General features: G+C 34.2%; 2 protein-coding genes across 2 annotated transcripts; both read right to left on the reverse strand.

Moving 5' to 3' along the window:
* Positions 1–9,149: 9,149 nt before the first annotated feature.
* Positions 9,150–10,623, reverse strand: LOC126606583 (protein FANTASTIC FOUR 1-like). The gene has a single exon (XM_050273980.1). The coding sequence runs from the start codon at positions 10,312–10,314 to the stop codon at positions 9,277–9,279; it is 1,038 nt and encodes a 345-aa protein (XP_050129937.1). The 5' UTR covers positions 10,315–10,623; the 3' UTR covers positions 9,150–9,276.
* Positions 10,624–21,631: 11,008 nt separating this feature from the next.
* Positions 21,632–26,270, reverse strand: LOC126609063 (protein phosphatase 2C 70-like). The gene is made up of 13 exons (XM_050277084.1): positions 26,075–26,270; positions 24,898–25,087; positions 24,613–24,786; positions 24,329–24,504; positions 24,075–24,233; positions 23,240–23,383; positions 23,086–23,147; positions 22,868–23,003; positions 22,593–22,687; positions 22,389–22,504; positions 22,181–22,310; positions 22,007–22,061; positions 21,632–21,899 (listed from the first exon to the last, which is right to left on the reverse strand). The coding sequence occupies exons 1-13, from the start codon at positions 26,204–26,206 to the stop codon at positions 21,744–21,746; spliced, it is 1,725 nt and encodes a 574-aa protein (XP_050133041.1). The 5' UTR covers positions 26,207–26,270; the 3' UTR covers positions 21,632–21,743.
* Between the last annotated feature and the right edge of the window lie 861 nt (positions 26,271–27,131).

Below are 27,131 nucleotides of genomic sequence, written 5' to 3' on the forward strand. Positions count from 1 at the left end.
TGAGAATATCAATCGTATGATTCTCATGAATATACTTAAAAGTCCAAAGATTATAGGTGAGGTGGGTGACTGGTGCATGTCAGCTGTCTTTTTATCCCCTCCTCTCACCCTCCAACCGATCCCTCCCTCACTTTTTATCATGGAAAGTTTTAAGGACAAGGGAAAGAGACAATGAGGCATGCACCAAGCTTGGTCGAAGGGTATGAAGTGGTTCAAATTGTCATTTGTGGAACTTCCCAAGCTCACACAAACCCACGTAAGAGATTTGAGTCATCTGACATTAAGAAGAGACAATGAGGCATGCACAAAGCTTGGTCGAAGGGTATGAAGTGGTTCAAATTGTCATTTGTGGAACTTCGCAAGCTCACACAAACCCACGTAAGAGATTTGAGTCATCTGACATTATGTTTTTGCAAACCACAAGAATTGTGACAATTTGATGATCCTCAAGGTTTTTAATTAATGAGGTGGAGAGTATATGTTTGTGATTGTTTCCAGGGAAGAAATGACTCTGTTATGTTACGTGCTGAGTATTATAGACATAAATGTATGTATACTTTATCATGAATTGTGAGTAAGATTCTATGTCACGTGTGAGAGAAGATATTATATCACGTGTGAGAGGGTTACTTTCTATGCATGTATAATATATAAATTATGTATATATATGTAGCATTCTCTTTCTCTCTTTTCTTTTCTTTTCTCTGTCAATAATTTGCTCCCTTTTTTTGTGGCAATTGTAGCTAGCTGTGAGTTCATGCTTATCCATTTATGCGTGGAAAGTTAGTATGAGAGGAAAAGATGTCCTCAAACTTATATTTCAAGTCAGTTATCAAATCTTGCAACGGATTTAGAAGATGTTTATAGACTATTGATCGTAATACTTTTCTGTATTCATTTAAGGCTTATTATATTAACACCTCATAAATTGTTGAATAAACCACATACTTAATACACTTCACATTTGTTTTTTCACTTAAAAATTATCTTAATACACCCACATACTTTCCCATAATATCCCTACACCCCATATTCTCAATATACATCTTATATTTTGTACATTCACCCCACATCTGATCCAGCAAACCCTTCGACAACACTTTACTGACTGCACAGTCATTACTATTGCGCATCGTATAACATCTGTTCTTGACAGTGACATGGTTTTGCTTCTAAGTCACGGTTAGTATTGCCATATGAATCCATTCAACTTTCCTAATGATCCTCATAGTTATTTACTGTAATGTGTTTTTTATCGTGTTGTAGGGATCCAAAAGAAGAAAAACAAAAGAACTCCCAACACAACACCTCCAACAAATGCCAGAGATAAAGCTTTTAATTTGGACCAAAAATGCCGACTGGAATTTGACAAAAATGTTGCCTGGGATTTAAATCATATATGGGTTTGTTTTCAATTCCACCATTACAACCCATCTCGTCTATTTTTAATATTTGGTGGTAATTTAGGTGTTTAATTCTTCATGTAATCATTGTGATCCCTAAAAGATGAATATGAATATAGAAGTTTAAATAACGCAGCAAACGCAAGATTAAATAATTATCGATGTCGGCGAAATCACTAAAACAATGAAAAATATGAAGTCTTACCTCATGTGAAGCTCCCAAAACATCGATTTCGTATTCCATTTGTCAAAAACAATTTTTCTCAATCAACATGTTTGTAGTTTCATTAGTTAGGGTTTTGTTCAACAATGGAGGGTGGGAGGGTCTTGATAGTTGAAAAGATAAATAATACGCTAATTGTGATTTGGGGTGTATTTAGAAATTTTTATTTTTTTTAAAACCTAATAAGGTCAAAATTGTCATTGCATAGTGGGGTAAATAAGTCATTTAATATTAAATTTTAATGTGAAATGCATTCAACATTTTGTGGGATGTTAATATAAAAAACCTTCGTTTAATTAGTAAAAAAATTAGTCTGCTATAGTTTAATTAGGCATTAAAACTGTTTATATTTTGATGAGGGGGGACACACGGTTTTATCCATTACCAGACTAAGACTATTGTGGTCAATTTTTGCGTGGTCTCCTCCTTTTTGGGCTGCTTTCTTTGCCATTGTATACATTTGGGGTCCAAGGTAGCTAGGGTGGATATGGTGGTGGGGTATGAAGGATGGAGGATGAGGGGAAGCTTTTGCGTACCAGTGGTGGTTCCTTTTGTTGGTGACGCCATGGCTGGTGGCGTTGGACCCATGAAGAATGAGATTCTCCTTTACATATACACATTTTACTCGTATTAGAATATTGGTCATATAGTCATATGTGATGGTGTGAAACATGATGGAAATTGAAAGAGAATTGATGTGTCATAGATTAAAAATGAATATTTTGAGAAGAAAATGAGAAATTATTGAAAATGGGATGTTGCACGATTTGCAAAATGGTATAATATCCTTAACAAAGTGCAGCAATGAATGTATTATATTTAGTTTTTAAAATGTCCATATATAAAAAACAAAAACAAAAAATCTTATAAATAAATTACTTTAGGATGTTGTGTTTCTACTTATGTGTCATGAGTTTGAAACTCCTCGTACTCTAAATTATTGTCATAGTTTCAAACATCTTCCTCCCCTTAATAATATTTTTTTTTTAAATATTAGTTTTGGGTTTTGGATATTGATATTTACCCAACAAAGATTTAGATCCAATAGTAAATACACAGAATTCCATCTCATTTTCTTGATGCCTAATCATTAAAAAGGGGGCCAATGATATATTCTAGAGCTTTAGATTCTATCATATATGGATGACAAAAGGACAATCTACAATTAAAGTTAAATGGATTGTGCAAATTAATTTGAAAAGCACATGCATGATTGAACTTTCTCCATATAAAAATTGCAATATTGGAATTGCAAAGAGTGCTTACGCATGAAACCAACCCGTCTAAGTAATTAATCTATGAAAAAGTTATGAAAGTTGTTACGATCGAAGGTGTACTATTACAAATTGGCTCTTCGAAGCTCGATCTGCTCTCTACAAAAGAAGATAGTGGAACTTGTATATCGTGGCTTGGCTTTGCACGAATGATACAAACAACTTTCGAGTCCTTAACTACCAAGAAATTAAGTAAAGCTCCTTTCTTAAAGAGGCAACAAATAAAACCAATCGAAATGCACCTTTGGCGTTTCACTAAATGTCCACACATTCAACTTTTACACGTGGATCAATATTATTGGTCATCTATTAGCCTCGTGGATCAGATCAAATAAAGTATGGCTTTGTGGATTCCATGCATACACGATGTCGTCAAGAGGTATTTGCAAAATAATTAATCCAAATGACATTAAGAGGAAAATTAACCAAGAAGAAAAAAATTACTCTAGACAAATAGTGCACATCTGTAACTAATCATCGCATTAGGTAATTACTAATCTTTTTTTTTTTTTACTTTAGATAAATTTTGATATTATGTAATACCATAAGTTTAGGGTAGTGCAATCCACACAATTAATTTTACTTCTCATACACTCCTTCTCAATTTTCAGTCATCGAATTGAATGAATTGAAGTTGATCGATGGATAAATATTAATAAATGTGTGTGGGAGGTAAAAAAAAAAAGTGTGAATAGCACTACCCCATGTTTAATTTCATCATTATAGCACATACCATATATTTAGATAAGGAAAAATTAGTATCCGGTCCCTAGTTCTTAGTGTTCATTGACTAAGACCTTATTAGTTCTCAAATTTTGATTCAAGTCCTTAACATTAATGTGATAATGAATTTACATGTTTATTATATAATTTTTCAATATAAAAATTAGTAATTAATTTAGGGTTTAATACTCACACCTCTATTAAACTTCTAATTAATTTTCAATTCAAACATTTCCAAAATAATAAAAAATTAAATTAAATTAAGTTTGTACCTATTAGTTTTTTTTATATATAAAAAGATTCTCAATTTTTTAATCTTAAATGTACCCATTCATATAATTTTTCAATTTTTTTAATCTTAAATGTACCCATTCTCAAATATATCAATTTGTTATATGTAAAATGTACCCTTTTTTTAATATAAAATCCTTTCAAATTTTTTAATCCATGTTTAAACTTATATGGGTACATTCTTTTTCGTTGATTTGAGAATGTATCCATGTTTTGGTACAATAACTTTTTTTGTTAATTTTGGTTAATGTACCCATACATATATGTACACACACACACACACAATATAATAGAGAGTATAATTTATATTTTATTATTTTTAATCCCATAAATTATGGGTTATTTAAAATCTCATTAATATAAACAATTACAAATTTCAATTTTTAATTTTTAATTTAAAAAATATAGTAACTTACATTTTACATTAATGTCAGGGACCTCAATCAAAAACTAAAAACTAACAAGGTTTCAATAAAAGAATATTGATAGCTATGGACCGCATCCAAAGTGTCCCTTTAGATAACGATCACTTAGTCAACCATTTTTAACCAACTTCTAGTTCTAACTATACACTCCTACTTCCTGATTTACCGACAAAAGAAAAGCTAAGTATCTATGTTTTTTAGAAACAAAAAGAAAATTGCCCCAAGTTTAAGAGACAACAAACTTACTCCACCACATCTCTTTTAACTCCTCACACACAAGTGATATTTCATACACTGATATGTTATGCATTAATCTATAGTCATCAAATTTATAAGTTTTCACTATCATCATTGCAGTTAAAAGCGTACAATCCCTACACCCTATATATTCGTCATTTTCGTGCCCTTAAACCCTCTATGAACCCGTAATAGTAAAACAAGAATTTTGGAAAAGGTTAGAAAACGTAACAGAGAATTTATGTCCTCTTCCCGTCCATTCCAATTGACAGTTAGGGACTGAGAATTATTGCAACCTAATGCAAATTAGCTGGATGCATAAGTTTGAATTTTTAACTATATGGAGAAATTCAACCCAAAGAAGAACTATTAAGGCATTGGAAACCCTATCAACGTACATCTACGTGGACCAAAAATGTAATCTGGCCAACTTCCAAATTCCTGTCCTTTTTAGTGGGGACTCGGTTTCCTTTTCACAACAACTCCAGTTCATGTGGATATGAAAGACTTTGCTCTACGATTCTGTTTTTGACACGTGGTTCACATTTGGAAGTATATTATACACTGTTTTCACAGTATTCGAATCGACCCCATAAGGAAACACTTCACCGTTTTGTTTTTATTTTTTTTATTTTATTGATTTATTGCTTTTCAAACTACTTCTGCGCTTAATTTTCAACTTATGGAAGTAAATCATCAGATATCCGTAAAGTAGGATGTGTGGGCACAAGAGAAAAGATGAAATTAAGAATGAGGACAGAAATGAAGCTAGAGATTTGTATGAATGGGATATCCTGAAACAATAAAGTCACAACTAAAAAGCTCAAAAATTTATTAAAAAAACACTTATTTATTATTCCATAAAGTTTTTCATACAACATATTACAATATTCATTGATACGTTTTCATGTTTTAAAAGCGTTGCATGACAACATCATTACAAATATCATCAAATATTTGTCTTAATAAAAATAACTATGTCATCATTCATCCATTGATAATAAAAATAACTATGTCATCATTCATCCATTGATCTCTAAATTAGAAAGCTCAATTCTAAATTGTAGTGCCAAAAACGAATTAATGAAGTAAAGTCATATAAAATACCTTGTGGAGTAAAGTTCTTGCATCGAATTTTGATAATTGATTACTTGAATTCAAACTGTCTATGAAACTCCAAATTCAACTAAGTTTTGGTTGAATGAAAGGGGAGGAAAACCCTGAGGGTAATGCTAGAGAGACCAAATTTGTAAACCAAATAATGTGGATATTAATGATTAGATTATTACTTATGTGTTGATTAACTTACTTATTTCTTATTGATGATACCTCATTTGGTTTGCAAATTTGGTCTCTCTAGCATTATCCAAAACCTTGAGAAAATGAGGACAAGAATTGCTTTGCCATGGTGGTGGGATGAGTTTTGTAAGGATTAGGGACCTAGGGTTAGGAAAACGGGGAGGCACAATTAAATTGTCATCAAGTGGGGCATGGGGAATGCAAAATGGTAAACTTAGTTTAGTTGTCTACCAATTTTTTTTAATTGTAGTTTAATTAGGGCTGGTCATGAGGAATTGAAATGCAAACTATACATTTTTTCTTCTAAGGAAAAAAAAATGAGTGGGGGTGCCCCCTAGGCCTACACTAGCTCAGTCCTTGAATCAGGATATCCGAGGTAAGTAGGAGTGGCTGCAATTGAAGATAAGATGAGAGAAAATCACTTAAAGTGGTTTGGACATGTGAACCGAAGACCTACAGATGTTCTGGTTAGAAAATGAGAGTATAAGATAGAAGTTCAAGGTAAAAAGAATAAAGGAAGATCTAGAAAGACTTGAAAATAGACTTTGAGAATAGACATTAAGTATTTGGACATAACGAAAGACTTAATGCTAAACTGAGCACAGTAACGTCTAGGGATGCTGATCCTATTTAATAAGATAAGACTTTGTTATCGATGAAGTAAATTATCAACGTTAAATAATTGTTAGGTTTGAAAATTCAAGAGATACATGCAGACAATTGATGAGTAGTAAACCGCACGCGCGTTATCCTATCGAGAATTCCTAATGAATGGATGCCCTAACTCCACGATGGAGCACTACCTTCCTCTATCTGGTCTGTATATATATGGGGTATGTACTTTCATTGTTGCATGTGACATTTTAAGGGAACAAATGGAAAAAGAATTACTGTCGTCATTACTCTGATTGAAACAGACCGACCATTAAACTGGTCGGCATGCACTAATTCAAACGGCTCTAACCCTAGCTCTTGTTAATAGGTACTGTCGGCATACTCTTGTTGAAAGACTTAACTGACCTTCATATCTAACCATATTATAACACATAAAGTCGTACATCACGTTCAACTGTTGTGGGTAGATAAAAGGACCTGTGGCTAATAAACCTAATATAAAAATTCATATTCGTTTATCCATCTGATTAGTCACTGATATTTTTCCCACCTTATTTTTCTGGTGGTGCAATTTGAACTATCAACATTGAAGAATCTTTCCAAAAGGATGAAAACAGAAACATATATGGTAACTGAGTGCATGGCTATAGCGTCGTTGATGATAGGTTGATAACATATTCCAATGGTGGTGAGAGCACACAGTACGTACATGAAGATGAAGCAGTATGATTAACTATTACTATTCAGACTAAAATGTAAGGTCGATAGCACGCATAGCTACCATGAGACACTCCCCCCCTTCAAGCAACAACCACTACGATTCCACTTCCCAAATCCCCATCTTACTTTCAGTTTTGCAGGCCAAACCGTTACCAAAACCACCGCCAGTTTTAATTTCCTACCTTTCTTTCATAAACTCTCTCTCTCTCTCTCTCTAGGGGCTCTCTGTATACCAGCCCTAGACTGCAGTGCCCACTTGCGACTATCACTATCAGGCTGGCAGTTATATGAACCTTCTATCCTTTTGTGCTTTTAGCTGCTACACATCATGTTTCTGATGCCCTTGTGGGAAAATTTTGGTTCTGAGTCACAGATATGTTGGTCCCAAAAGCTTGAACGATATAGATAAGATCATACAGAATCCATCCTTATTTTAGAGATAATCCAATGTATGATACATTCTTGCATTGCACTATATATGGTTATTAAAGCATGTACAGAAGGGCAATAGTCTATATATTCACCATTGCACTATATCCAGTTAAATTTCAAATTGCTGATGGCATGGCAGATGAGTTAAGAAATGGAACAAGGAAAACATGCATAGTCTACATATTCACCATTGAGCTAGCTATGGCAGCTCGAAAATAACTCTTGGGAAATTCTGCTTACTAGCCTAAAAATACAACAACTAAAATTAGCCGCGCTCTCAAAATGCAATATTTACTAACTTTTTTGACAAGAATATCCTCAATAGTGTGTCAATAACGTATTAATATTGTGTTGATACTTTATTAACTTGAGGGTATTTTCATCCAAGAGGGCTAAAAGAGATTGCATTTTGAGAGTAGTGCTATTTTTGGTTGGTGAATTTGTAAAAGGGCTACTAAGCCCAATTGCCATAACTGTTCTGCCATGAGTTTAATAGCTCACGTGACAAGAGATATAGAGAAGAATACTGAAACTTATATACTCACTTATGAGCTAGTTGTGGTATCTTGAAAATAATTCTCCTATATTGAGTTCAACAAACCATCTGACGAGAGAAATAAAGAGAAACATTGAAATTGCTTGTGATATTAACGGAGTTTATCTATCATGTAATAAGTCTTGTGGGTTGGAGAGTTAGTCTCAGTAGTTATTAACACCATCAATTACTTATCATAGAATGGATTTGACTATTTTTAAATGTTGAAGTGGCTATATTTTACCGTGCAAACATCACAATCACAATCATTCATTTTCTTTATCATTATTATTTAAAGAACATTTCTAGAATAATTTTGTCAATTAAATACCGTTTAATAATTCATATGAGTCGAACAAACTTCATGATAAACTGTTGATTTGTTTGATACATATGAATAACTAAACGGTCTTCAGATGAAATAAATTTTTTAGAGAAGATCTTTAGATGATTAGAAAGAGAATAATTCCTTCGACTATAACGTGTGTATAAGAAAAGAGGATGGCACAACATTACATGTAATTGTTAAGAAGGAATAACTCCTTACATATACGAAAAATAGTGTAATTTCCATCCAAAAAGTATAATTTTCCAACATGTATATGGGGTCCACCCAGATCTCACCTGATTACTGCCAAATGCCTTTTGTAGGAGATTTTACAGTGTGCTAGAATTATTTTGCATGCATGTTAATTCTCTTGGTGGAGAGCAACTGCAAGAAAATTTGTTTTTTGTTTTAATGAAATAAAAGTTAATTACTGCATTAATAATATAAGAACCACCTCCCATTGTGAGTGTTTTAGCACTTTATTCAATTCAGAATATTGATGTCATTGAAATAGATTTATTTGAGGAAAGTCTGATCATTTCTGTTGTCTATGTCTTTCTGTATGCGTGTATATGTGTGTGTGTGTGAGAGAGAGAGAGAGCGAGAGAGTAACGAGATTAACTACCGACTATCACAGGGATACATTATGAAGACTAAAAGGGAATTTGTAGAATAGAAAGAGAGAAAGGACAAACAGAAAATTGTGAAATTTTGATCACACAACTGGAGAATACTGTACTTAATTAAACCTTTAATTACTAACAAGCCTAATTAAGTAGACACCCAATGGGGCTCCCAATACTTTAACCATCCTTTCTCCTCACACTCACCACCACCCTCTTTGCACCTGCTTGGCCTTTTAAACTTGTCCATTCCCTCTTCACCCCCAACATTCAAACTATTCCCATCCACCTCCTCACCTTCCATCAAGCACACATTTGATGTCTTACCTTCTTCTTCTTCTTCTTCTTCTTCTTCTTCTTCTTCTTCTTTATTTTCTTCGACTTCTTCTTGATCTTGTTCTGCTTCCTCATTGATGTCATTTTCACATGCTTCATTTTTACACCCTTCATTGTATTCATGAGTGGCTGCTGCTTCTTCTGAGTCAAAACTGGGAGAAAAGGTTTTTGAAAAGCACAATCGAAGGCGGCCATTGCTCCTTTCAGCTTGGAAGAATGTATGACTTGAAGGGGCCTTGACAGCCTTCATGATCAGCCTACCATCTTCCCTGTGAGGCCTAACTTGTAGAGAATCCTCACCACTTATTGTTGTCAACGGAGGTGGGAAACCATGAATATTATTCGCCTTTTTTCCACCCGAAAATTTAGGCTTATTTTGTCGCTCCCTTGGCACAGCATTCGATTCTGATTCAGGCGTTGGTGAGAAAATGCTGAAGCTTTCTGTGATAATGGCGCCGGTCTCGCAGCCTAAGTCTTCGGTGCACATCTCCAAGCTCTTCTCATTTAGCTTGGTAACTGATGAGGTCCTGTAAACCCTAGGAGGGGTGTAAGTATTTTCTTCGTCCACCTCAGCAGTAGGGTTTTCTAGTGAGGGTTTGGAGATAGCTTGGAGGAAACTCCAGCCACCTACCAAGTCAGATTTTTCGGAGGTGGCCTTATTGCTGTTGATTTCCTCATAATTATTGCATTTCTCTTCAGAGAAACAACCCTTGATTCCTAATTCTTGGGTGCGAATTGGAGAGATGTGATGAGCTACTGGTGCCGAAAACTTTAGCCTTAGGGTTCTTGGCTCCACAAGATGAGGAGACTCCAGGCATGACTGCAGACCTTGGCACACGATTGTCGCCATATACGATGACAATTTTCACCAAAATTTGAAGTGGGAAATGACGTTTTTAGCTGGAAAATGCTATGAAAGAAGAGAGAGGGGAAATAGAGGATTCAGATGAAAGGTCTTGTTGTTTTGTGGTGTGTGAGAAACAGGGAAAACAGAGGACTCTGTGTTTCGGGTGTTGGGAAATTAGAAGGAAGAGAGGTTTCTGTGTTGTTTGGAGAGAGAGAGAGAGAGAGAGAGAGAGAGAGAGAGAGAGAGAGAGAGAGAGAGAGGGGAGGGAGGAGAGAAGAGAGGAAGGAGGGGACTGAGCAGAGTGATAAGGGAGGGTGTGGGGTGGGTATTTGTAGTCCGAAGTGGAAGGTATAGAGCTCAGAAGGAGAGGTGACCCAGGTGGGCAGGGGGGCCTTTTTTGCACCACTTGAATTATACAAATTTTAATAGGGTAACACACTACAACTAGGCAAGAAAAGGAATTTTTAAAATAGTCCTAACCTTTAAGAGAGAGATTCAGGCTCACTATTTTTTTTCTTTTGTACATTCCTCTTAATTTCAGTTTTTATTTTTTCTTTAATTTGTTCAATCTGTCATCGTTTCAGAAGGGGTCTAGAGGTCCACTATTAATGCACCAATGTCGTCCCCAACTTATTCACTTGCTAGCCTAGCATGTGTGAGGTTTTCACAAAAAGCTTTTGTGCAATTTGAAGTGAAACCGAAGTTATATTCTATTTTGTAGGGTTTCCAAGATGGGACTTTCACATTCTTCAACATGCCCCCTCACCTGAGGTCACTCTTTAGTGAGCCACATGTGCATCCAATCTTACACCAGTCACATTTATGTTTTTTTTCCTTTTGTTTAGGCAATAGAATATTCAATGCTCACAATTGGAAGGTTCGGGTCGGGTTGAGGTCATTGTTCAAAATAGTAATCATGCTGATATTATTGGGTTGTGTTTTATCACAAAAGTGTCTCAGTGCAATAAAAAGTGTAGTCATTCAATATATGTTGTTATTTGTCATGTCAAGTTTCCAATGTAGGATTACATTCTTCAATACTTCTCCTCACGTAGAACTGTGTCTTTAATGGGCCACACAAGCAACTAATTTCACATTAGTAACCTCTTCTTTCTTTATTCTCAAGGAGTGGAAAATTTGTGGTCAGCTCTTGGTCATTATTGGAATGGTTTGTCAAGTCCAGCTCAGTTATCATGTCATTGTTTCACCATCAGATCAGCGGTCCACTACTAATTGTATCGATATTGTCTCAATTCAACCATCTATACAAATTGGCAATTATTGAGTTTTATCACAAAAAACCTCATTGTAATTAGAAGTGAAACCATTCAATATAGTTGTAACTATCATGTCAAGTTTCCAATGTAGGATTACAATCTTCAACCCACTCCAATTGCTAGAAGCAAAAAAAGCAAAATGTGTTGGAGGTGAAAAATAGTGTACATAAATCATTTTCCAACTTTTTTTTTTAACTCCAATTAACTTTTTTTTCTTTTAAACTTTGTGTTTTCTCTTTATTAATAATATTAAATTTTGAGTTAATATGAGGATTTCGAAATTTTCAGCAAAAGATTTTTTTTATTCTTTCTCAAATCTCATGTAGACAAAAATGTCCTTATATGGGCATGCATGACTGAATTTAAAGAGAGAGACAGATGGAATTTATCATTTCTTCAAACTTACCATATTTTCCCATTCATTTCCAAATGAAAGCCAACAAAGGCAAGGGAGAAAAGGAATCCTCCAAAAATTTCTTGACAGTGATATTGCTTTTTCTCTTTCCGAAATATAATACTTACCAATTAAATACCTGAAAACACTATCTGCTGTCTGGTGACCAGTTTTTTTTATGTATGATCCATATGCCGCACGAGTCTGGCATTAATAGTATGTAAATAAAGAGGAAAAAAAAATACATCAGCATACACCCTTCGACATTACTAGATTTTGCACATATTTATATATTATGCTCACCGCAGATTGTATACACACAATCAACTTAGGAATATAGGGGGACATATTTTCTTGTACGAGATAACTTGCTATACTATTATCAGGTATCAGCTTATGTTTTATTTGAATGTGTAGTCCAAATCCACAATTTAACGATATAAAATACTAGACTTCTTGTCTCTTAAGATGCTCTTGTTGTAGAGAGGGATCACTTGTAGATACCTTTGAGTGACAAAGGGGTTTTCTAAACTAATAATACAAGTCATAAGAAAATTAAACCACATGAAACTTTAATATTGGCTTGAAATGCCACCGTAACATTTTAAAAGGGCGGGTGGGTGTAGGTACCTAAGTTTCCCCGTATTGCGAGATGGTAATATATAATGTACAGGGTTGATTCTTGATAGATGATCTGACCACAGAACATTAGTATTATATGCACGTACAAGTAAAGTTCGACTTATAAACAATTAGTCTAACGACAGAACATTACCTAGATCGAAATCTACGTGTTATTCTATATACCAGACCAAGATAGGAAGATTCATGCTGCATGCATTAAGAGGGGGGAAGACTGTCAGCGCAGCTGCATGCATCAATAATTATGTTTGTAGAAATACAATTTAATTAATGTCAGCAGGGAGACAGAATCCCACGGGCATATTTTCCTATGGATCTTTGAAACAAGGAGAGGGAGATGGAGTGAGTCCCACTTCAATATAACCCTGCAAAAACTAGCCTATCTTGTTCAAATAATGTCATAATATTGCCTCATGCCTGCCTGGTCGGAATATTTGTCAACGCAACTACTGAACATCATATTTTCGATTCAAAGTTTGCGACCTACCCACCACACAATTTCATTGAAATCATGTTTCAATTTGATTCAAACCTTGAAACTTGAAGGAATCTCTCAAAGGTAAGGCCTTTAATAATTTTTCTTTTTTATTTTTCAATTTTAGTTTTTGAAAGGCCATGTGGTTCCAGTTTTTTTCTTTTCTAATCACCCAACTTGGTGGATTGTACATAAAATTTGGTTTGTGTTAACAATTATTATGTTCCTGCCGTCACTTTGCATCAATCCCATAAGGCCATAGAACCTGTACATGAATCTTAACTCCCTGTAGAGCCACTGCACTGACTGTACGGACATCTTAGGTAGACATGTTAAAAGCTAGCTAAGTGATCCTCCACTAGGTTACCCTTTTGCATGTCGGCCGGCGATGTGCTTTGCTATTCATACCTAAGGCTATGTTTGAATAAGAAATTTTTAAATTTTAAGGGATTGAGTCTAAATTAGTACGATGAATCAAAATGTAGATAAAGGTGATCAGTTATGCCTTTTATATGAGGATTATAAATCTCTCTTACATGTCTATGTACTGTAGATAGAGTCTTCTTTAGGATCGTAGGGGACTCTTTCCGCCAAGGACATATGCTCAAAAAGCACCTTGGGATTGCCGACGAAGAAAGAGTTGCCTGACCGCAAGGAAGGCCCTAGACGAGTGGTAAAAGCATTACTAATTCATACTCTATCTACATTTTACATTCCATTTGTTACTAATTTGGACTCAATCTCTTGAGACTTGAGAAATTCCTCACTCAAACATAACCTAAATGTATCTCTCTCTCAAAAGAAAAACTCGAGTGGAGACTTCCGTGCCAAGTGGAAAAATGAGGAGAGACGGAGCTATGTACAGGCCATAAACTAGCATCCTCCTAAGCATGAAAGTCTAGCTCTGCCACTAAGCAAGAGTGGTTGGTACTACCTAATTAAAACATAATATGCGTCTCAAATTTGATTTTTTAATCAAACTTCTTAACACTTTATGTTTTAACTAAACATTGCATGTATGTCACTCATCTTTCCACATGACAGGAAAGTCCTCATGCTGAAACACCAGCACAACTGCAAAAGTGATCGATGTTGCCTATAGTTAAAACATAATATGTGTTTCAAATTTGTGGCTATAATTTAAATTGCATAGCACATATTATATTCTAGGGGAAACTTGATATAAGTCCAATTTTTTGAGTCAATAGTAGGAATAATCCAATTTATTAAAATAAGTCCAATTCCTTAAATTTAATTATTTAATTATCAATAATTATCTCTTCAATGAAAAAAATTATTGTAAAAATCAAATTTCTTCCTAATTATCTCTTTGATTATTTCTTTTTATTTATTTTTTTGTTATTTCTTGTTCTTACTCTTGCTTTATCCTATTATAGATTTTATTTTAATTTTTATAATCAACCTATATTATAGGTTAATTTTATTTATCTACCTATATGACATATTTTTTTCATAGTCAACTTGTCACCAATTAATGTGTCTTGCTTGTAGGTATATTATGTTTTTTCTACCTTTTAGTTAGGTTTCATATCTCACTTATAGTTATAATATACATTCATAAATTTGCTACTTGAGTTAGGGTAAAATGTTTTGCATATAAATTTATGTTAGTATATTAGTTTTTTTTGTTATAAGATATATTAATTAGATATTTTGGAGTTGGAAAATGCATAATTTTAAAATTTTAATTGATTTTTAATATTTTTAGAAAATATTAAATGAGTATAAAAGAAATAAATACATATAATTAGATAACTGGATTCACTTCTAAAAACGCTCTATGATTTTGGACCTGGATCTAAAAGCCCTATATTCTAACTAAACACTGCATACATTTTGACCTAAAAAACACTGCCTAGTGCATACATATCACTCATCCTTCCACGTGTCATGATGAACACTCTTTATATCAAAGTCCCCCAAGAAAGGTCTATGATCTCTCTTTCTCTAAAAGATCAAAGGCTTGCTTATTGATCAAATGGAAAACCAGCTCAAGCTAAAGAAGCTATAACCACTTTGTGCTCGCGCACACAAAAACCCTAAACCATGTGGGAAGACAACAAGTGACCTACCCTAAACGCTAAAGCATATAATTGCCCTAAAAATGTTGCTTTTAGGAGTACTGGTTGCTCCTACTAGAGGGCGTTTTGTGGTGGTGAATGATGTGGGTTTCCCAGTATAGAAATGCTGGACCAGAAAGTTGCGCAATTGGAGGAAAAAGTAAAAAGGAAACCAGCGGGAGCATCGAGCAATCAAATTTTTTTTATGTGTACCTGCTGACATATTATGCCATTTGCATGTTGCCTTGTGTTCTTATAACTTATATGTATAATATTAGCAAAATTACGTCATACTGACGTCAAAAGTGTACTGTTTAAAAACATTATTTGTTTTATGTTAATATATACCGACCTCTTTTGTTCAAGTGCATACTATTAAAACATGCGTTCTCGTAATTTTATTTCACTATTTTTCTTTATTATTTTACATATAAATTGATATGAGAGGTCCAAGAGCCTGAAGCGGCCAAGACTTTGCATGAGAGTGCATGCTGAGGTCGCCGAGCTGACTTTCTTTTAAATGATCAGTTGACAGATTAATTAACGAATAAATTCCTCATTTAATTACTAATGGGAGGATTAATTAAGTTAAGGATAGAAAAAGCATAATAATACAAGAAATCACTAGATGCTTTCTGTTTAGCTGTTTAGTGTATTGTTTAATGTTCTATAACGTCATTAGTTTTGTTTTTCTATTTAATTATTTTTAATTCCCATATCAAGTTAATTAACTTAATTCGGTCCATGTCTTGTTTCTCTATTTTCCATGATGCAAAGAAAGCAATAACTTCCCGCAATTTATAAGAAAATGATCAGCATATGAATCTATGATTAAGAATCTAAGATAAAGTTAATCAGCATAATATGTGGAGAGCATCATGCATTACTATTCAAGTAAAGTTAATTTAGAAGGAAAAACCAAACTCATGGATGCTTTCATCACCTTTGAGATATTTTGGATCAAAAGTTGGAACCATTTGTTCATGGACAAAGGTCAAATACCATGTGCTATGATCATCAAATGCTGTTAATCCAAAATTTGAAAATTTGACCATCTATATGATCTATCTATTCAATCTTATCTCATTTTAATAAAAAGGTTAAATGCCCATAAAAAAAGTAAATTACAAAATATATCTTGAGGTTGAGAGGCACCAGCAGTATCAACCATTAAAAATTACGTATAACAAGAAAGAGTTTGCTCAAAAAATAGACGCGGCGGGTGGGAGAGACTCAAGTTTGCTAATTCATTGACAACAAATTTATCTCGCAATAGATATGTCGAATACTACAATTTCAATTATGACGTATCATCTCACACTAATCTTATCGCACTGTAATTTCATAGAGTTCTAGCTTGGGGACGTATATATGGCCATATGTAATTCGATCTCGTAGTAAATAGTCCCACAAAAACCAGAAAACTTAATTAAGAACCCTGATTAATTTATTAATAAGCTTTTGGTATACCTCTAATTGATCATACTTTTGTGCTCTCTGTTAGTTCATAAGTTTCCTCATCAGCAAGCTAATTGAATAACAAAAAGGCCATCAAGTGTGTATCAGAATCTGTTTTTTTCCCTAATTAATTTTGTTGAGAGAAAAACAATAGTTCAAACTTTCTGCACCTAAAATTTTATGTGACATTTATGCGATCTATCTATTTAAGTGACACACGGGGTTTAAATTCACGCCATTATGTAAAAATTCAACTTCTTTCCACCACTATGGTTAAAAGCCACTTGCACGTGTTCTTTAACTTAACTTATATTTAGTTTTTAATTTTTTTATTAAGGAGATAAGTTGAAAAATTAATACTGTTAAGTAAAATTTAAATGAATGGTTAGATCTCAACAAATAAGATAGGTCACAAAGGCTACATAGAATTTTAAATGAAGATTTGAAAATGAAAAACAAAGAGATAAAATTGCATCAGATTCCATCATGGCTTTTTGAGATTTTGAATTGGAGAGAATCTTTAACAAAGCAAACGTTATGTTCCCTTGGCTTTAAGTGAAAGCCTAAAGTTAAGCCTTTGATTGTTTCCAATAAACATCATTTTTTTTCGGCTAAGTTATGCAAAGGTCTCTGATTAATATTGTGAGTTTAATTTTTTGTCTCTGAACTCTATTAATAGTTTTTTTTTTTTGTCCTCAAATTATGTCATTTGTTGTATAGTAGTCATTTTCATTAATTCTGTCAACTTTTTCATTAAATTGAGGGATAAAATAAGGATTTCATCCAAAAAATAAGAAAATAAAATTTTCAAAGATAAATACTTGGTCCTCAAGGATTGAGGAGAAACCCTTAAAATACTTTATAACCTATTCATAGAACTTCATGCTTATAATCGAAACTCCTTAAAAATTGACTAAACGATCTTAATTTTAATTGATTTTTTGTAGAAATGATCTTTAAATAGTGATTTATAATATGAACAATTCCGATTACAAACATGAAATTCTGCGAATAGGTCACGAAGTATTTTGAGTAGCAACACCCTCCTTAAGGAGCCAACCTCTTTTCATTTTTGAATAAATTAGATTTTTTGTTTTGGTATTAAAATACCACTATATCCTTAAATTTGACAAAAAAGAGACATATTTGACGGAAGGATCGTTCATGCAATTTAGAATTAAGTTAGAAGACATAACAATTAAATATGAGAGTACAGAGACGAAAACTAAACATGAGGTAAGTTCAAAAAACATTGTTACCATGCATTTTTTTTAATTAAGGCTTTACTGAGAAAGACAAGAGGACTCAGTTCGTGGCTTACACAAGCAACTAATTAAATAAAGCACTCACACACATACACACCTTTTTGACCCATGTTATGATGTTAGTGCCACGCCTTTCGCTTCCATTTTCAATTTCTTCAAATTAATTATATACTTAAATAGCAGCCGAACAAAGCAATGAAAGCCTACGTAATCCATGCAAACATGTCATGCAAGTAATGGTAATTGGTTTATTTTATTCCTAATCTAATTACAAAGTTAACAGTCCACCAACATCGAGCCCAAGAAAAAAAACTTTTAGAAGCACGCAGCCGTAAGTACACATATGTAAGCATCGCAGTCGAAGGTTTGGCTTTATTGATGGTGACTAAATAAACTTTCAACTTTTAATCTCGACTTGCATGTCTTTTTCTTGGATTTGGCATTAAATCAACATACTTAAACTAAAACAAAAATAGAAGAAAGATTGAGATATCTTGGACGCAAGATATTTGGAATTATGTTTCCTAGTTGGTTGGGGATTTGGTTTTAGTATTGGATTTGGTTTCCTATATTCTAGGAATTTTGTGTAAATCCATGACATCTATTAGTATAAATAGATGGATACGGGATAAAGTTTTGTGTGAGAGTTTTGAGAGGCATAAGTTTGTATACTTAAAGAATTAGAAAGGTACTCCTATATTGGAGGAACTCTGAAATCGTTTGTGTTTTGTTTATTGCTTGATTGTTTTGGTTTAGTTTTCAGCACTTTCTAGAGCTTGTAGTTGTAGTTTTGACTTTTGACTTTTAACTATGTTATCTATTGATGCAAGGATTTAAAGAGTAATAATAGGGAGATCAAATTTTTCAATTAAATTTGTAAACCAAATGATGTGTCACCAATAAGAAACAAACACATTAGTTGACACTTAATTAACATCCAATCATCTACAACCACATCATTTAGTTTGCAAATTTGATTTTAAAAACTTGGTCTCCCTAGCATTACCTGAATTTGAATATCTCTGATATATCTGTAAATGGGGTTGCTAATAATGAAAGAGAGTGAAGTGATATCTTTGCAAGATTTCTGCAAATTTTCAGATATATTTCAGCAATATCGATAGTTTCGGTAAAATTTTGGTTCTTTGGTCACATGTGTAACAAATTTTGGAGATTTTAGAGATATTTCAGTAAAAAATTAAGAATAAGATTCTTTATGGTTGCTAGTCGGTATCTTAATTGTGTAATTTGAAATTGAGAGGCAATAAAAACAATATAAATTTTGAAATTGCCCCTAAAAACAATTCTTTCAAGTTTCAACAACAAAAGGAATAGAACAGAGAAAATGTATTTTATACAACGTAATTCAAATTGAATTGCATAAAACTGTAGTATTGTGCTTGAAGTCAATTTCTTCCAATTTGCTTTCACTTTTTCAGTAGGAGTAACTTTTATGCTACTAGTTAGATTCTGTCATTAGATAATTTTAAACGATATTTTCACCGACATCGATTTATGTATGAATATTTCTCTAAATTTGGACTGCATAAGTGCCAAAGAAAAGCAGAACCTGCATGCGTCATTTGGCACTTTCACTTCCACTACCATAGTATTATAGTGGTAATCATTGAACTAAATTACTAGTTAAATTGTTAATATCCTTTTGTAGATATTATTAGGGTTTCTAGATGATCAAAGTCCAGCTAGAGTTTCTGCATTTGGCCTTAAAAAGTAGCTGTAGCTATTTAAAGTTTAATTAGAACAAAAGTAACGTTTGTAAGCACACTAGACTAGCTGACTGATGAGGAATAACACTACTACTATGTTAGGAAATTTCCCTCATCGAGTTATCCAAAAATTATAAACTTGGAGGATTAACTAAATATATGTAAACCAATCATGACTAAAAAATAGTAATAAAAAAAATTAAACATTCCAAAGATTGTAGCTAGCATTAAGAAAGTCAAGCATATAATGTGTAGAGAACATATATATATATATATATATATATATATATATATATATATATATATATATATAAATGCACGCATTCACAAAAATAATGTAGTTAACTCATAGCCTCATAGTTACTCGGTCTGCGGACCGCATATACTTTGTAATTTTTAGGGTTAACAATATATATATATATATATATATATATATATATACATATATACATACATACAGACATATATACATACATACATACATATATACAAATGGTAGCTGCATCATCTGATGTTTTGATTTTTGTTTTGGTTGATTTTATGGTGTGACTAGCTATAGCAATTGATGATGGAATGAGGGTGAAAGCATTGCAATGCTGCAGCAATGGAGTACAGTTAAACCAGATGCCACACACTGTAATCCAGAAAATAATAATATTAATATTTCACTTGAGAATTGTTATTAGTATTCTAAAAATCTCATTTGGTACTCCAAACTTTTTATAATTAGAAAGAAAAATGCACTTGTGAGGAGTGTATAATGAGATTTTTGGAGTGCTAATAATAATTCTCTTTCACTTTCCAATTCTTTTCTTTCTCATGTTTGCTGATGCATGTTTCACTTTCACTTCAACAACGAAGAAGCCAATGATAAGAAAGCAAAAAGCCCCTTCCAAGAGATATTACTCCTTGCCTTGGATAAATAGAATCAAATGAATTGATATTGGTACGATCCGGCAACGTGAATATAAATAAAAAACATTTCCCAAGTAAGCTTCTCAGCTCCATGGTCTTCGTAATAGAAAAGACATTTATCGATACGTTTGCATTATTTTGGAGAGATCGTCATAAATGATTGAAGTGTGCTGTTTACGGGTAATAAAATATTCAGCTAATTTAAAAAAAAATAAAAAAAATAAAAAAATTGTTATCAACACTTCAAAAATATTATTTGCATTAACCACATGTGCGATTGGCAAATTACCACCTTCAGTTGGCCATCATCTAAGAGCACTTTGTTGCTAGAGGCAAGCCGAATATCGAGGGGAGATTAGTCCCACTCTTTGGGTCTGGGGACACTTCGTGGTCTTTACCAAAAAGAGTATTAATTTCCCTTCTCTATTTCTTTTATGTGCTCTTTGTTTCTACTACTCTCTCCTCCTGCCTTTTACCCCGATCTATTCTATCCCTCTTGCCTAGTTGGTATCCCTCCTCTTTGTTCATCTTTATTCCGATTCTCAACCATGAATATCGTGGAGATCGTGTGTAGAGCTCCGATGTTTTCACCGACTCGAGTGTTTCCAACACCACCACCTTCTCCTGGTTATCTGCCTTTACCAGCGGCGTAGTTCATGGGCTTCCACGGACTTCATCCCAATAGTTGGCTTCCTTCGATCAGTTGCTGGCTGTCCTTTCTTTGTGGCTATGCTCGTGAAGCAGATCAAGGTAGAATGATGCATTTGAAGAGGCGATGCTCGACTCTAGACAAGGAATTGAATGACTCGAGGTTTACTATGGTAGTGGCGGATGCAGTGGATGTTTCTAGAGTCTGTAAATTCGTTTGTGTGTTTGGACTTCAACAGTTGGTTGGACGGTCCAAATTTTGTCTTGTCCATATTGTTTGCTTCTGGTTTGTAATAAAAGTAGCTTTAAACAAAAAAATCACTCTCCAACTTCAAGACACATTTCGATATCGTCCATTTTTGCTTGTTGATAAACAAATCTTACTAGAAAAATATGTAGGCCTTGCAGGAGACTTGTTTGGTAAGGGAGAGAGAGAGAGAGGTAAAACTGTATCTATTAGATTTTGGGATCTGAAGATCGACGAAGGTGAAACATAAGAAAAGAAGAGAAACCTAATTCTGTGTTGAAACTATAACTTATATAACTCATATCAAGATTCAGATTTACATACGATCCTAGAAGTATCAAAATCTAAGAAAATTATAGAAGTATTATCCTTTGTTCGCACTGTTCTAGCCTCACTCAACAAAATATTAGCATTCTTCTCCGCCAAATTCTCCCCATCCATCGAGTATCTCTCTTTCGTCTGTACAACACAAAGTTCAAAAACCCAGAAAACAAAAGACGTTCAGCGAGTAAAGAATAAAATATTGATACCTCACAGAAAAATTAGTAAAAGAAAAAAATATATACCTGAAGGACTAGCTGAATCGCCTTCTTCGGACTAATTACATCCCATAAGCCATCACTGCAATTTCAAATCCAGAGTTAATTTCCATCATCCATAAGCATTGTATTTTTCTCTTGTGCGCTATCGAATTTCAGAATGTAAGCTTTAAACAAAGTCAAATCAAAAGGCGCCCTAACCTGGCCATTATCGCAAAGGCATTGCTCGCTTGATTGATATGCACCACTGGGCTAATGTATGGTTCTGAACTGAAGCGGGAATCCTGCTGTTTAAGAAATTTGTCTCCAAGCATCCGAGCAAGGTTCAAACCTGAACATGTGAAGAAAAGCGTGGGCAATCCCCAACAACTAATCATGTAATTCACAAACAAAATGAAGTAATCATTACCACATAGTCGTGTTTCACCCTCTTTCAGAGGCACTCCCGTTTCCTGGATTCGGAGTCGTTCACCAGAACTACTAATTCTATGATCTTCGGTCATCTTAATCAGCTTCCCATCAACACTGCCACAATTAAATCATACTCGGTTTAAAACAGGGAATCACAGGTTTACTTTTATCCTAATGGAAAGACAAATAGACAAACACATACTTCATAACACAAGCTGAATCTCCAAGATTTGCACATTGTACAAAGAAACTGTCACCACCATCAGTCCAAACTAGAAGCAGAGTCGCAGTACAGCCCTGCAAAATATGGTCCATTATATTTATGCAAACCACAAACTTTAACTACTAGTAACAGAAACATCTGAAATGTATATGAGAAAGGAATCAATTTTAGATGTGTGAGTCAACTGCTTTAGTTTCTAATAACATAAAAAGTACAAACTAATGGACCAAGGTGAATCAAGTGAAATGGGAAACCTCGTAATGGTGATTCATGCATGTTTCTGTCTGAAAAAATGACTCCCTGAGAACATCTGAAGCATCACATACTGACAAGACCCTCTCCCTTTTAAGCGAATCCAATAAAATGTTGGCAACAATCTGAGGAAGAAGCCTGTAAAATAAAAGGACTATAAGGTAACTACTAAAGAATCCAGTACAAACATAGGACACTAAATTGTAAAAGAAATACTAACTTGCTAGCAGATCTGGCGGCCTCTGCTCCACCATGTCCATCACAGATACCAAAAAGTCCGAACTGAAAGGCAAGAACTTAGGTGATATTAACTCGTTCAGAAACTTACAAAAGTATTTCAAAAGAAGAAAACACAATGAGATAAGCTCTGAAACCTGATCAACCCCGGGAAGAGGCCATTGATAGTAGCACACATCTTCCATTGGAAGCTTCTTCCCTCCACGACGCAGAGCCATGGGATCTGAAGCCACGCCAACTCCAAAGGGGATCTGACTCTCAGTTTCTGATGCTATATGAACCTACAGGAAATTAGCAAATGTTATGTCAGCTATACAATACAATTTGTAAACACTAGATATCCTCGTTATAAAGCCAAAAACTAAGCGAATTAGGATAATAAATATAGAATAAACAACTATGATATCAAACAAAGCCTTACCCACAACAGAAAATAATATTCATATACAGATTATAGATCGGTTTTCTAGAAGGAACCTGTTTGTTATGTTCAATAAAAGAGGCGCTTGTACAGAAATGAAAAGAAATCATTAAAGGGGTCATCTAAGTAGCACAGAATTTAAGCATCTGTATCATAGAACGTTATGATATAATGGTAGGTTTGTCCTATTATATTTACACAGGCAGGGTTAGAACAAGCGATCTTGGGTCTTGCACCTATTTTGTATACCACATGAATCCAAGTACTTGTATTCATTGAAACTTATATTGTCTGATATAAATTCTTCTCAGTTGCAGAAACAACATACAGCCTAAGTAAAATTATATTAATGTGAGAAATTCACGGTAAGTGTATCTATGTCGCCCAGCCAGAATGTCAGCTTTTCTCAATTACGTGTATGTTCTGCATAATTATATTTAATTAGCATGAAAATAATCAATATTAAGAAGAAAAAAACAGTAATGTTATACTTTCTAAATGCAGATATACATTTTATTTTCTTCACTCAAATATAAGGCACATTGACTTACAAACACTTTTGAGGTCGTTCCGAGTGTTATTATGTCTCCACTTGCAAGCTCCATGGGGTTACCCCAATGTCTACTTCCAGAATCAGGATTATTGATTGGCTGAGAGTTCAGAAGTGTTCCATTCAGGCTGCCCATGTCTACCAGCTCCCATTTCATTTTCTGCAGCCAGTGATCAGGAATAACATAATTATTATACCACAAACACACAGATGCAATGCCAATAAGTTCAAAGAGGTAGTTGTTGTTATGCTTACATTTGAATTCCAGTTTATCAATGCATGCTTTCCTGACACCTCCGAGTCCTTCAATAATAAATCACTTGGAGGAACCCTTCCTAGGGTCATAGGAAGCCTGGAGGTACTTGTTGACTGTATGGAACAACGAAGTCCATGGGAAGGACCAGATATGACCTCCAGGTTGAGGCAGGTTCCTGCACTTCTAAAAGAAGAATATGATCACATGTTTTACACACTCAACTGTATAAAAAAACCATTAGAAGAATAAACACTTCAAACATGTGAAGGCGATAAGAAATTACTTTGATTCAAGGTATCCTTGGGCAGAACCTCTTGAAATCTCTCTTGTTCTGAACTCTGTCTACCGCTCTTCTGCTCTTCCACTAACTGCTGGATTGCCAATGGACGCTTGAGTGTCTGACCAACCAAAATATCCTCTGGAGCATCAGAAATCACATCCAGGACCAAGCTATCACCTGAACCAAGTGAAGCATAAATGTCTGGTTTTGCTAAGGAGTGAAATTGCACTTAAATGCAACTAGTAAAAGAATTATTGAAAGGTGGAATAACTTGATAAATTTAATTACCTTGAGCCAAATTGGGAGGTGCAGTGGGAAGCCTCAGCTTATGCACAAGTCCTTGTGGTCGGGGTGAGCGAAAATTCCCTTCACTTGGAAAGCATGCTCCCTCTAGATCGTAACCTCTTGGAAAATCAATGCCCTGGTTCCGGACCAGATCCGCATCATCCGAAACAAGGGGTCTCTCAAGCTCACCAACCTAAACGAAGAATTACAAGGTGTGAAAAAGCTTATGAACCATAGCGTAAACCAAATGATAAATCATATACCCAAGAAGCACTTGGTATTCAGGTATTCATTGAGAATACTAATAGAGACACGAGACAACAAATCATCTAGTGGGATGGCTTGGGTTTTTGAAGGGTCACATAGCACCTGCCCTTTTCACCCTTTGTTAGAGTGTGTAGTTTTGTTACTTTCTAGTCTCTTGTATAAAGCTCATGCGCTAGAGCACCACACCTTGGCACTCGTTCAATTACTCTTTTCGCAATGTAGGCTTCTGATTTCATTACTTTCTTGAAGGTAACAAACGCAAAGCAGAAAACTAAACAATAGAAAACATATAATCATAGAACTTTCAACAATAGAAACCATCGACCGCTTGAATATGAAATGAAGTAAACAGCTCAATAGAGTCGCATACATAACATCAGCAAAAACACAAAACAACAACTAAGTTCTAACATTAACCCACAAAAGCTCAAATTCCCAGCTTCAAAGTCTTCAACTTTACCAAGATACGTAATATCAAACCCTAACAAAACTAGAGGGCACCAATAGAAGCACGAAACAAATTCAATTTTACGCATCAAATCATTGATCACGCTCAAATCACCACAAATGCTACTCACACATTCCGAGCTAAACTGATCAAAGTGGCACAAACCTACAAATCTTAGGCTCTAAGCTATAACTCAAAATCCGAAACAAATAAGAAATTCCCATTAAAACGGAAGAAAAAAAAAACCCCCCGAAAACCAGTGATAAAACAAGGTCAAATCCGATGCGTCAAAACATTCAAATTTTCCTTCCTTTTTTCCTACGTTTTCTCGGCAGCCAAACAGAACATTACACTAATGGCGCGCTCTCGAACGGTAAGGAGGATCGAAACCGAACCTCTGAGAATTTCTGAATTGAAAAAAATTGGGGGGAAAAGTGGAAAGAAAAGAGGGGAGGAGGAGAATACCTTGATAGTGCGAGAACGAGAGGAGGAGGAGAAGAAGCGCCATGGTTTGCAGGCGAGGAAGATGAGGAGGAGGATCAGAAGAAGCATAAGGAGAAGAAGACCGACAATGCTCACTAGCATCGTCATCGTCATCGCTCTCTCTCCTCTCCAGATAGAGATTGCCTTTGAGTTTGCGAGAAGCTCGCTTTGAAATGGTCGCACTTTTTTTCCTTCTTCTTTATTACTTTTTCACCTTCTTTTTATTATTTACTTTTTTTACATAAAACCCGTTGAGTAAGTTGTCTTTTATGTATTGGTGAAAAAGAGTTGGATTTTTGCATGGGACGTGAATTCAAATTCCATCGATGATTACTTTAGCAAAACTTATTGTTTAACAAAATAAAACAAAAAATATATAACCTGTTGAATAAAAATCGTGTATTCGGATTCAATCTCAATGCCCCTTCTCATTAAAAATAAAAATTAACTTTTTAACTTACCACACGCAACTGCTATAGTATAAAGGGTTCTATGTTTTAACATTACGTATATTTCTTTTACAAGCACTAATGTGATGGTTATGACTCGAACTTGAAAGACAGTGGGTTGAAGATTTTATTGAAAATGTTGGAAAATAATTTTAAATGTGAAAATAAATACTCTAAAATATGAAGGAATTTATATAATTTTATGTGTTCATCGTAACAAATTTTTTATTAAAAAATTATGTTTTGATTTCACTAAACGAAATAATCATAAGATAAACAATAATAAGCTTAAACTAATGATCATCGTACTAAAAGATCACTAAATTAACATTATAGTTCACACTCCTACTTCAAATGTCGAGGCATTGCTTTGAATTGAAAAAAACCATTGTAAGAATTATATAATGATAAAAAAAGCTCAGATAACAAAATAAAAAATTGAAAACTAACTGCAGAAACCGATCCAATCCAAAAATAAATAAAGACTTTTTATATTAGCATCTCACAAAATGTTGAATGCACCACATATTAAAGTTTAATATTAAATGATTTATTTATTCTACTATGCAATGACAATTTTTGTAACATCT

The sequence above is a fragment of the Malus sylvestris genome, chromosome 16, assembly GCF_916048215.2.
Source record: "Malus sylvestris chromosome 16, drMalSylv7.2, whole genome shotgun sequence".
NCBI lineage: Eukaryota > Viridiplantae > Streptophyta > Magnoliopsida > Rosales > Rosaceae > Malus > Malus sylvestris.